At 42.1% G+C, this 12387-nt stretch overlaps 1 protein-coding gene across 3 annotated transcripts in view; it reads right to left on the reverse strand.

The window, feature by feature from the left end:
* The window catches only part of AZI2 (5-azacytidine induced 2), a 100055-nt gene that overhangs the window by 72425 nt on the left and 15243 nt on the right, over positions 1 to 12387 (reverse strand). For 2 of the 3 annotated variants that reach the window (XM_030205840.1, XM_030205830.1), the window contains one exon: positions 7379 to 7611. The exons of the other annotated variant lie outside the window; for it this stretch is intronic. In XM_030205840.1, coding sequence (XP_030061700.1) covers positions 7379 to 7603 — 225 coding nt within the window. In that variant the 5' untranslated portion in view covers positions 7604 to 7611. The remainder of the gene's footprint in view (positions 1 to 7378; positions 7612 to 12387) is intronic. 3 annotated transcript variants of the gene reach the window in all.

Here is a 12387-nt window from a genome sequence, read left to right on the forward strand (position 1 = left end):
AAATCATCAGGAAACTAGCATATAAATGCACACATGCTGGACATATGCTATTCTGTAAATATGCACATCTTACATAGTGCATATTTTGCATGCGGGTTTACACATAGGTGGAGTCTGGGCAGTGTGTGTGCACAGAAAACTGTGTAGGTTACAGAATAATCTGTTATGTGCCTACAGCTGACAGAAATGCTCACACCTTTGCACATATGTGTGTACACACACAATTAAAGGGCCCTTTCACTAAGCAGCGGTAAAAAGTGGCTTGTGGTAGTGTAGGCACATGGATTATTATATCCAACTGACTAACTTTCTTGGCTCTATCCCTCGACTTCTCATCACCACATTGAACTCTCTCCTCAAGGTACCCCCTCCCCCAACTCCCCCTTCATTATCTCCTCAGACCCTTGCTGAATTCTTTCACGACAAGGTTCAAAAGATAAACCTTGCATTCTCTACCTCGCCACCTCGCCCTCCACTAGTCCATTCCCCTCTCCTTCCCCTCCTTTCCTGAAGTTACTATTGAGGAAACTACACTTCTCCATTCTTCCTCAAAATGTACCACCTGTTCCTCTGATCCCATTCCCACCCACCTTCTTAATGCCATCTCTCCTGCTCTTATTCTTTTTATCTGTCACATTCTCAACCTCTCACTTTCCACTGTGACTGTCCCTGGTGCCTTTAAACGTGCTGTGGTCACACCTCTCCTTAAGAAGCCTTCACTCGACCCTACTTGTCCCTCTAATTACCGGCCCATCTCCCTCCTTCCCTTTCTCTCCAAATTACTTGAGCGTGTTGTTTACCGCCGCTGCCTTGATTTTCTCTCCTCACATGCTATTCTTGACCCACTACAATCTGGTTTTCGCCCTCTCCACTCAACCGAAACTGCGCATACTAAAGTCTCCAATGACCTATTACTGGCTAAATCCAGAGGTCAATATTCCATCCTCATCCTTCTTGATCTTTCCGCTGCTTTTGACATGGTCGATCACAACATACTTCTCGATACCCTGTCCTCACTTGGATTCCAGGGCTCTGTCCTTTCCTGGTTCTCTTCCTACCTCTCCCTCTGCACCTTTAGTGTTCACTCTGGTGGATCCTCTTCTACTTCTATCCCTCTGCCTGTCGGCGTACCTCAGGGTTCTGTTCTTGGTCCCCTCCTCTTTTCTATCTACACTTCTTCCCTTGGTTCATTAATCTCATCCCATGGCTTTTCCTACCATCTCTATGCTGACTCCCCCCAAATCTACCTTTCTACCCCTGATATCTCACCTTGCATCCAAACCAAAGTTTCAGCGTGCTTCTCTGATATTGCTGTCTGGATGTCTCAATGCCTCCTGAAATTAAATATGACCAAAACCGAGCTTCTCATTTTTCCCCCCAAACCCACCTCCCCACTCCCCCTGTTTTCTATTTCTGTTGATGGCTCTCTCATTCTCCCTGTCTCCTCAGCTCGAAACCTTGGGCTATCTTTGACTCTTCTCTCTCCTTCTCTGCTCATATCCAGCAGACCGCCAAGACCTGTCATTTCTTTCTTTACAACATCCGTAAAATCTGCCCCTTTCTTTCTGAGCACTCTACCAAAACCCTCATCCACACCCTTGTCACCTCTCGTTTGGACTACTGCAATCTGCTTCTTGCTGGCCTCCCACTTAGTCACCTCTCCCCTCTCCAGTCGTTTCAAAACTCTGCTGCCCATCTCGTCTTCCGCCAGGGTCGCTTTACTCATACTACCCCTCTCCTCAAGTCGCTTCACTGGCTCCCTATCCGTTTTCGCATCCTGTTCAAACTTCTTCTACTAACCTATAAATGTACTCACTCTGCTGCTCCCCAGTATCTCTCCACACTTGTCCTTCCCTACACCCCTTCCCGTGCACTCCGTTCCCTGGATAAATCCTTCTTATCTGTTCCCTTCTCCGCTACTGCCAACTCCAGACTTCGCTCCTTCTGTCTTGCTGCTCCCTATGCCTGGAATAGACTTCCTGAGCCCCTACGTCTTGCCCCATCCTTGACCATCTTTAAATCTAGATTGAAAGCCCACCTCTTTAACATTGCTTTTGACTCGTAACCACTTGTATCCACTCGCCTCCACCTACCCTCCTCTCCTCTTTCCTCCACCTACCCTCCTCTCCTCTTTCCTCTACACATGAATTGATTTGTTTGCTTTATTTTTTGTCTACTAGATTGTAAGCTCTTTGAGCAGAGACTGTCTTTGTTCTATGTTTGTGCAGCGCTGCGTACGCTTTGTAGCACTATAGAAATGCTAAATAGTAGTAGTAGTAGTAGTAGTATTGGGTACGCCGGGCCAATTTTTAGCATATCTACAAAAAACGGCTTTTTTTTTTAATGGGATAGGAAAAGGGCCTGCAGTAAAAATGAAACCAATGCGTGCCAAAACTGGCCTAAGCCCTTAACGCCACCCATTATCTAGCAGTAAAGGCTCAAGCACTACACATGCGGTGATCGGCTGGCGAGCGCCAAGTGCTGATTACCGCCAGAACTGGCGCACACAGGAGGAAATAAATAATTCATCCACGCATTATGGGTGCATGCCAAATCTGAAGTTACCGCCAAGAGGGTGCGCTGGCCTGGCGGTAGTCTCATTTTGGTGTATGCTGCATGTGCATGGAGCCTACCATGGCTTAGTAAATATAGTTATTCTGTAGGTGCCTACTTTTCTTTATAGAATATGTGCCTATCAGACACATTCTCGCTCGCCTCCTATACATAGGTACAGTGTAATAGAATTACACCCACAGCAGATATTTGCTGACCCTTTTGTATAATTCTTTCTAACTTCAGATGAACTGAAAAGAATAAAGCATTAGTGGGTGCTCCAGTAAACCACACATAAAAAAGGACTATAATTCTTTCTGGATTTCTAAAGACATTCAGTCTAACCCCTTACCAAAACGTTTGTATGTAATAAATGCTAATGTCGCCCGCTTGGAGACACTGCCCAGAGAAGACATCTTTTCAATGTTCCAGCATGTTCTTGCTATTATGAGAACATAACTGGAAAACCTACCATGACATCTGCCACACAGCAGCGTCACACACTGAGAAAACTAATTCATCATTAGTGTTGATGGGCCCCTGTAATAATTCAGGGTTCCAAAAAATCCTATTAGTTCTATCTCCAGTTTAAGATAGAGATGCAGGGTTCATTTCAGGCCATAACACAGCAGGTTTCTCAGGGCCTATCTTCTGCTGGTTGCTATGGGGACATTACATTTCTGCTTTCTTGTTATCAGCAACTGTTTTTTTCTTGTTCCTGTCTAAACTCTCTCCTAGCGACACACCCAGGTCCGAGTTTTCAGGCCAACCACACTGAATATATATAAGACAGATTTGCATAAAATACCTCCAATCTCATGCATATTTGTTGTGGTCAGCCTAAAAACCCAACTGGCAAGCCAGAGGAGGTTAAGAAGCACTGCTCTGAAGTTCATACAGCTTACAGAAAGAAATACTTTCCCTGCTCGTCAAAAAAAAAAAAAAGGGATGACTACAAGATCAGAAGATCCTGTAGGGTAGGAAAGAGGGACGTCAAACTGAATGGAGGAGGGGGAAAAAAGAGACAAAGGCAAACTTAAAAGATGGAAAGAAAGTCAGCCCGGAAGCAGTGAAAGCATAAGTAATATGAATCTGAAGGGCAGAGGACTGGGTTCCTTGAAAGGAAAAGTGTCTTGATGAGTGGTCCTCTTGACAGATAAGAATATGAATAGATGCTGGAGGGGAGAGCAAGAGTAAGTCAGTAGATAACTTAGGAGATCAAAACCTGGAGGAGGGGAGGGGGCAAAGCCAAGATGGCAATGCTGTTCTGAGCATAGCTATGTGAAGTGACATGAATTTCCTCTACGGGCGCTGAAAAAAAAAAAAAGGAAGTGCTGACTTATCCCGCTACTTCCTCTACACCAGTTGCTGCACAGTTCTGTACTGATTCTTTTGCTCAGAAACTTTCCTTGATAAACACGGGTCTGACTCCTGCTGCTTCCGCCAAGAGTGTTTTTTTTACGAAGAGGATGGTAGATACTCAGAATGCCCTCCCACAAGAGGTGGTGGAGATGAAAACGGTAATGGAATTAAAAAATGCATGGGATAAACACAAACAAATCCTGTTTAGAAGGAACGGGTCCACAGAAACTTAGCGGAGATTGGGTGGCAACAACAGTAATTGGGAAGCAAAGCTAGTACTAGGCAGACTTCTACGGTCTGTGCCCTGAAAATGGCAAGGCCAAACCTAGGTCAGGTATACATATGAATTATCACATACCAAATGTAATGAGTTTATCTTGTTGAGCAGAATGGGTGGACCGTACAGGTCTTTATCTGCCGTCATCTACTATGTTACTATGAGTGGAGATCTGGGGCAGCTCAGAAGCGAGGATTTCCTCAACCTGTGTGGTCTCAATCAGTAGGAAGGGTAGGCCTCCTTCAGGGGAAGCATGACGCTGAATGCAGAAGTGCGAGCGAGCATTTATTTATTAACCATCTTTACAAAAGATATTCACCCAAGGCAGTGCACAGCAGGTACAGTTTAATATAAAATTTACAGTGTTAACAGCATAATAAAAGTAAAACGGCCAAATATAAAACATGAATACAAAAATGAGGTAAACTTGAGAATTGCAAATTAAAACCTAATAGGACTACCCTGAAACAGTATAAAAAATATACACATTTAACAGCGCTAAAATTCAAATAACAGAGATAGAATACAATGTCAGAATAATACTAATGAGACATCTAATAAGCACACATTAGAACATTCAAATAAATATAATGTTAATGCTTTTCTACAACACAGCTTATCATGCAGCCGAGGGGCCAAGTGCAGATATATAGATGGGAACAAGATGGGTGGTACAGAGTCAGTTGGGATAAATAAATGGGTGGCTAAACTCTAGGCAAGTTCTTTGTATAGTTAATCAAGCTAAAAGGAATTGGTCTAAGTTATAGTATGTGTAGCAAGCTAGTTCAGGTGCAGAATGAATGTATAGTCAGTCACCCTATATATTGAAGGCTTAGGAGACGAGCCAGGCTTTCACCTGCTCCCTGAAGTAGAAGTAATCTCGAGTTAGATGTAGCCCATCTGGGAGTAAATTCCAGAGCACGGGGGCTACAAGAGAAATTGTACAATGTGATACCCACCAGCGAGCCTGTACTCTTATCAACAGATACTGATGCTCCTTGAGAGGACCTTAGGAGGCCTGTGGATGGCTCGGCACCAAGCCAGAATACCTCCACCGGTTTGGGAACTCCGAAGGGAGTACCGACAGGGATGACTCATGTAACTTTAAAATCCTACATTTATCTTGAGTAGAGAGGTGTGGTAGCCTTGTTAGTCCACTTTTAAAGGTAATCAATAGAAATAAAACAAAATAAAACATGGAAAAGAAAATAAGATGATACCTTTTTTATTGGACATAACTTAATACATTTCTTGATTAGCTTTCGAAAGTTGCCCTTCTTCGAAAGCTAATCAAGAAATGTATTAAGTTATGTCCAATAAAAAAAGGTATCATCTTATCTCCATGTTTTATTTTGTTTTATTTCTATTGATTACATTTGTCTTAAAAGATAGGGCAGGCTGTCACTGAAGTTGATTTATTTTCCATACTGCACTGAAATACTTTTTGAAATGTTGGCTCTTTACAGATTCCAAAAGGTGCAGATAAGTTTAAGATGAAAGGTTAACAAGAAAATAACTTAAGAGAAAATTATTCCGCCAATACTTTTATTCACAAGCTGCAGGGCCACAATGTTAGTTTTGCTTAGCGTAATTAGTGTTTGTGGATGCTGCTCCCGATATCTACTCCTTTTCGGTGGCATTTCACCAGCGTTGCTCTGGGAGAACCAAGGAGGTGAGGGTTGGGGTGGGGGGAGGGAGGAGAACACTACTTAACTATAAACCCTCAGCTGATATTCAAGATAACATTTTCCCCATAAAAAAGTGATGAAAAATGTTCTCTGTTTATATTCAGATGATTTTATATTCAAGTATATAAAAATACAACTTTAAAAACAAAAATTTTAAAAATGATAACATTGAAGTGTAAACTAAAATGAGGAAAAACATATGAAGGGCATTTGTAAAAATGGAGTTATTTTAGGACTAATGATGGTGTTTTTATGTTAGGGTTACTGATTGAGGGTGAGATCCATTTTCTCCATTATATATAAAGTTAGGGGTGAAATCTTGAAGTGGTTTCCAGTATTCTGGGAAGGGTTAAATGTGATTTTTTTTCCCTTCTCCTACTCTAGTATTTTTTGGTCTAGCCAATATTTTAGCCACACAGCTGAATGCCTTCATTGGAGACTCTCTATAGCAAAAGACACTCTGCTGCTGCTGCATTTGCAATGTAAGGTATTCTTATTCACCTAAAGGAAATGCCGGCTCCGCCCCCCCCCCCCCCCCCCCCCCGGGCTTTATTTCCGTAGGTAACACCAGATGCACTGAAGGGTTTTTGTCAGTAGGACAGTGCTATTCAGAAGGAGGGGATGGAGAAGGCCTAGGTTGACTGACATTTGGTGGTATGTCACTCCTAGGGTGAGAACAGTGTCTGATCCAGACTTAGCCCTGGGTAAGTGCAGAGCAACTGATGCTAGGTAAGATCACCAGCTAGCTTGTTGATGAGTGTGATCTTCACAACGCCATCAAGGTGACTAAAGGGTGGGAGTCCCCAGATGTCTTACAGGTGCTTTTCCCCTGTGAGGTGGCAAAATAAAATGGCATATGCTTGCACTTCTCACGCTTGCATCTACAAGACAAGCTCCCTAGGGTGCTTACTATCTTTCTGCTCAAAAAAGAAAAAAAAAGGAGGTAGATTAGACAGTTTTGAGCATTGAGCAATGCTATATAGCTCCAATTAGGATTCTGTTGTTGGTATTCCCTGTGTTTGAGCTGACTGGTTATTGACCTCTTCTTTGATTGTTACGTCAGTCTCTTGATTTGGGGAGGGGGGGTGTTTATGTCTGTTTTGGCAAATGTTTGTGACTTTATTTGTATTTTCATTAACACTCAATAAAAACAGTAAGAAGAGAATGAAAACATGTAAAAAGGTCCTTGAAGAGCAAAGGCCATACACATAACTTAAATCAGAGTAGACTCTTAACACCTGACCTTTCCAAACAGGTCACACTATGCAGATTTCAAAAACACATTTGTGTACAAGTATTTTTGCATAACCACTTTGAAGTCTGATATGTACATATGAATTTCATATAAGGAGACCACTGCCCGTAAAGACCTGAAGTTTATAGCTCAACTATTGTCTGACAGTTTCCACCATATTCCTTTTCAAACACTGGTAATATTTATGTATTTATAATTGTTGCTGTTATTTGGTTTTAGAATTGAGAGACCGACTGAATTTACCTTATCTTCCAGCAGCCTTACTCTTCTCTTCAGTAAGGAATTCTCCTTCTCAGTTTCCTTCAGTCGTTTTTTAATGTCTTCATACGCCTTAGTAAGAGCAAAGTGGGATGCAACAGACTCATCACCTGCAAACGCTGAAATGGGGGTCTCCTGAGCTCTCTTCTCAGCACTCTCAGCATTTTCATGGTTCAATATAGATATGTCGTCATCCACCAGTGTATCCATGGCAGCAGCTATAAATGAAATTTTTGGTGTGTCAAAAATTAATATTCTGCTTTGGCCATTACCACCAAAAAAAAAAGTGTCAAAAAACAGGCATGGAATCTAACATTTTTCAACTCTTTCCCTCATCAGGATCTGGACAGTTTCAGAACTGTGGATAACCTTCACACACAGTTTGAATCTGATCCAGACGCAAAATAAATCACTAAGGGCTCCATTTACAAAGCGGTGCTACCGATTAGCATGTGCTGAATGCGAAGAAGCCCAAGGGAATTGAATGGGCTTCTTCACATTCAGCACGCCGCTAGTCAATAGCGTCACTTCGTAAAGGGAGCACTACATAAAAGTGTTTTTTGTGCATGCTGAAATGTGATATTTTTATCTATGTATATATAGGATATTGAGAAAGAGCCCGAGACAGATACATACATACCACATTTAACCTCAAGGTAAGGCGCTACAGGGCCCTTTTAATAAAGGGCATTAAACCCTAATGAATGCTTAGCATGCAGGATATTTAATGCAAAAACAAGTTGAAGTGTTTTGCAGTCATTTTGCATTTTCCATTTACACATTAATAACATTTTAAAATTGTTTTTTGGAAGGGGCATGTCATAAGCAGGGAATAGGCATGTGTAAAATTAAGCAGCTAACACATTCTGATTAGCATGTACTAACTGGTTAACGCAGGAGTTAATGCTGGAGCACTTAGCACCTCCTAAATAGGAGACAGTAAGTACTCTCATGGTAATTTGTTTTGCAGGTATTGCGCACTAATAGAAAAAAAAATTAGCACAGCACTTCAAAAAGAAAAGACCTATTTTAGGGTATCATTAAAAATGGGCTTAGCATGTGGGAAACATCCTGCGTTAAAATGTGCTAAGCCCGTTTTTTAAAACACATTTTTAGTAAAAAGGCTTCTATGTTAGGAAAACTCTACTAGGCATTAGGAGGATGCCTAAAGGCAGCAGACAAGGGGGGGGGGGGGGGGGAATGGCCAACAATAGTTGTAATGAGTGCAGTACAAAAGGTCCCGTCAGTCACAACCTATTGCCAAATACTTTTACGCATAGAATGGATAGATATGTTTGTATGTGTATATACTAAATCAGCACTAGGAGGTCCTTCTACTAAGGTGCGCTGAAAAATGGCCTGCGGTAGTGTAGGCGTGGGTTTTGGCCGCGCGCAGAATCATTTTTCAATGCATCTGCAAAAAAGGCTCTTTTTTTTTTTACATTTTTGCCGAAAATGGACATGCGGCAAAATGACAATTGCCATGCGTCCATTTTGGGTCTGAAACCTTACTGCCAGTCATTGACCTAGTGGTGAAGTCTCACTAGGTAACCGAGCAGTGATGACCTACACACACCAAATGACACTTGGCGCGTGTCTGATATGCACGGCAAAACATAAATATAATTTTTCGGCCACACGTATCGGACGTGCGCCAGGAATGAAATTACCGCAAGAGCCACATGGTAGCCGTGCGGTAACTCCATTTTGGTGCGTATTGGGTGCGCATAGATGCTTACTTGGCTTAGTAAAAGGGCCCCTAGATGTTGTAGCACAGGGTCAATGGCTGGAGAAACTAGTTCTAATTTTACTAAAGAGCACTGAAGGTTAAGTTTCATATTAATACATATAAATAAGGACTTGCATTGAACCTGCATAAAAAACCAGGAAGGCGTTTGCAGATGATAGAGAATGTAGAGTGTCAATAACAATTCTGTGACTTTTCCTTCCGGTTATCGAAAATGAGTAAAAAGAACTAGTTTCTACAGCTACTGTCCCTGCAACATTACATCCAATGAAGTTTTAGTATTTAACATGATTTGTTTTTTGAACAGTGCTCCACTCCTGTTCTACGGAGAAAGTAACTTGCTACAGGAAAGTAACTTGGTTTTCTCCGAGGACAAGCAGCATAGCAAGCTGTCTCAGCACAGGACCCATAGCTTCAACAGAAAAAGGAAAATAAAGGAATACAATAGGTGGACAAAACATACTTTTGGTGGCAACTAGCCTTTTTATATATTTGACTATTTATTTAAATATTTTTGGGAAGCACCGTGAACAGAAAAGAAAATGGGCCGCGAGGGGGAGGGGAATGAGCTGAATTCTTTTTTTTTTTTTTTTTAATGTATTTATCTTTATTAATGCGAAGAAAGGTAACAGCAACAAAAACAGAGCCAATATTCATATAACAATAAGAGAATTGTACGGCCACAACCTCTCTCCCTAGTACAATGCCTCAGATCCCAACACCCCCCCCCCCCCCATCCTCAAGGAAAAGCCTCCCCAGCAAAACAAGGAAAATTTAGGAAGCAGTCTGGCATGAGGTCCATTGAACATATAAGTCCCAAGTCTTATGGTAAGACAACAGTTGACCTGTGCGCATAGCTGTTTATTTATTACATTTGTAACCCGCTCTTTCCCACATACAGCAGGTCCAGTGCAGCTTACATAGTAAAAGAAAGCATCTTACATGGTAAAGAATACAGTAAAAACACGGAAATGTTGGAACAGTATTATAAATTGTGATGATCATAACTACTTACATTATGAAAGGCATTACAAAGGACATGTGAAAAGAACGTAATGAACTAGAATAGGGAAGGTAGACAAGGATATGACAGGTGAAAGGGAAGGAGAATGGGAGGGAAATGGTAAAGGATGGAGGGAAGAAGATGAGGGATTGAGTATAACATTGGGGTCAGAGTAAGCGTCGATGTCTTAGCAGGAGTATTGTAGGTGATCTGGTGGAATTAAGCTGGTCCATTAGGGTAAACTTGCTTGAAAAAATGGGACTTTTAACCTTTTCCTCAAAGGTAAATAGTTATTAATAGCTCGGATGGGTCTTGGGAGAGCATTCCAAAGTTGACTACCCAGAAAGGAGAAACTGGATGCATAGTATGTTTTGTACTTGACACCTTTGCAGTTTGGGAGGTGTAGATTGAGGTATGTTCGCGATGACATTGTTCTATTTCTAATTGGGAGGTCAATAAGGTTGTTCATATAACTGGGGGATTCTCCTGATATGATCTTATGGATAATTGTATGGACCTTGAAGTATATTCTCTCTTTGATGTTAACTTGGACATCAGATGAATATAGTCCAACTTGTGAAGAAGAGCTTGCAAACCTGGGAGTGTAGGGCTCTTCCACGCTCCTGCCAAGACCAGTTTACCCGCCACAAATACCTGCATGGCAAAATTGTGTACTGGCTTTTTTACTCCCCATCGTTTGAAGTGTAAAAGACAATGGTCCATCTTCATAGGATACTGGACCATGGTAACCTGAAAGATAAACTTCACTATCATAGACCAAAACGTTTGTGCAAGAGGACAGGACCACCAAATACGAAGCATATCCCCTCACCAACCCACAATGGTGCCAGCACAGTCCTGACCCCGAGCAAAACATCTTAGCTAGGCGCTGGGGCGTATAATACCAACAATAGAGTATCTTATGACCATTTTCAACCAGGGCACTAGAAACAGAGACCTTGAGGAGGGAATTAAATACCCTTTCCCATTGCAAATATTCATATGAGGTGCCTAATGCCTTCTCCCACTTTGTCAAATAATATATGATAGGTCTGGCAAAGGAGAGGAGAGCTTTATATATCCTGGAAACCTCACCTTTCCCTCCTTCCTCAGCTAACGCCCCCTCCAGACAGGTCTCCATCAAACTTAAATCTCCTTCTGCCCTGCGCACTATAAAGTTTGAGTTGGTGGTATTAAAAGGCCTGTATAGGATTGATGCCATATTCCTCACACAAGTCTCTGGCCATTAACTCTAACCGCAGCACAAGGATCAGCATAAATCAACCTAAGCCATTGTAAGAAGTGGCCCCCAATCCCAAATTTCTCTACAACTGCAAGGAGATAAGGCCAACTCACCCGATCAAACGCTTTTTCCACGTCCAGGGATAGCAAACATAGGGGTGTTTCATTAGCCTGAGCTCCATAGATCAGATGCAGGGCTCTACGAGTATTATCAAATGTTTTCCGTCCATAGATGAATCCCGTTTAGTCCTCATGAGCCAGTGAGGGGAGGTACCGCTGTAGGCGTGAAGCTAAGAGTTTTGTGAAGATCTTATAGTCAACTTCCAGAAGTGAGATAGGCCTGTATGACCCACACAGCTGCGGGTCTTTGTCTGGATTGGGTATAACCGTTATCTTAGCTAAATTCTAAGTCTCCAGCAAGGGGTACCAAGGAACTGAACACCCGCAAGAGCATCAGAGCCAGCAATTTACCAAATATCTTGTAAAATTTATTAGTAAAACCATCTGGTCCCGGTACCTTGTGTGGAGCCAAATCTCAGATTGCTTGATGTATTTCATCTAAAGCTATGGGCTGAGACAAGGCTTGACTGGCTCCCTCTGACAGTCTAGGCAGGTCCACCTTATCCATGTATGCAGTTATCTCATCAACATAAAATTGTCAGAACAAAGGTAGCAGGTTATCAGGGTTTGAATGGAGCTTTCCACCATTATCCCTTAGGATGGCTACCTGTGTCCTAGTGCTTAGTTGTTTTAACTTATGAGCCAGGAGTCTACTCGCTCAGAAACATCTGCAAGTCAGAGTTCAGTGCGGATTTTATGTGCCTGATTTCGGAGAGATGGATCGGTCTGCAGACCCTGATTATGGAGTTGTTTCTCAACCTGAACTAATCTCTTTTTTAAATTGTCTTCTTCAGACGTGCGTGTTTTCCTTACATGAGCTCTCAAAGCAATAAGGTGACCTCTCATGACTGCCTTAAAACCCTCCCATAAGGTGCCTGGCAA

Source organism: Microcaecilia unicolor, chromosome 1 (assembly GCF_901765095.1).
Source record: "Microcaecilia unicolor chromosome 1, aMicUni1.1, whole genome shotgun sequence".
Classification (NCBI taxonomy): Eukaryota; Metazoa; Chordata; class Amphibia; order Gymnophiona; family Siphonopidae; genus Microcaecilia; species Microcaecilia unicolor.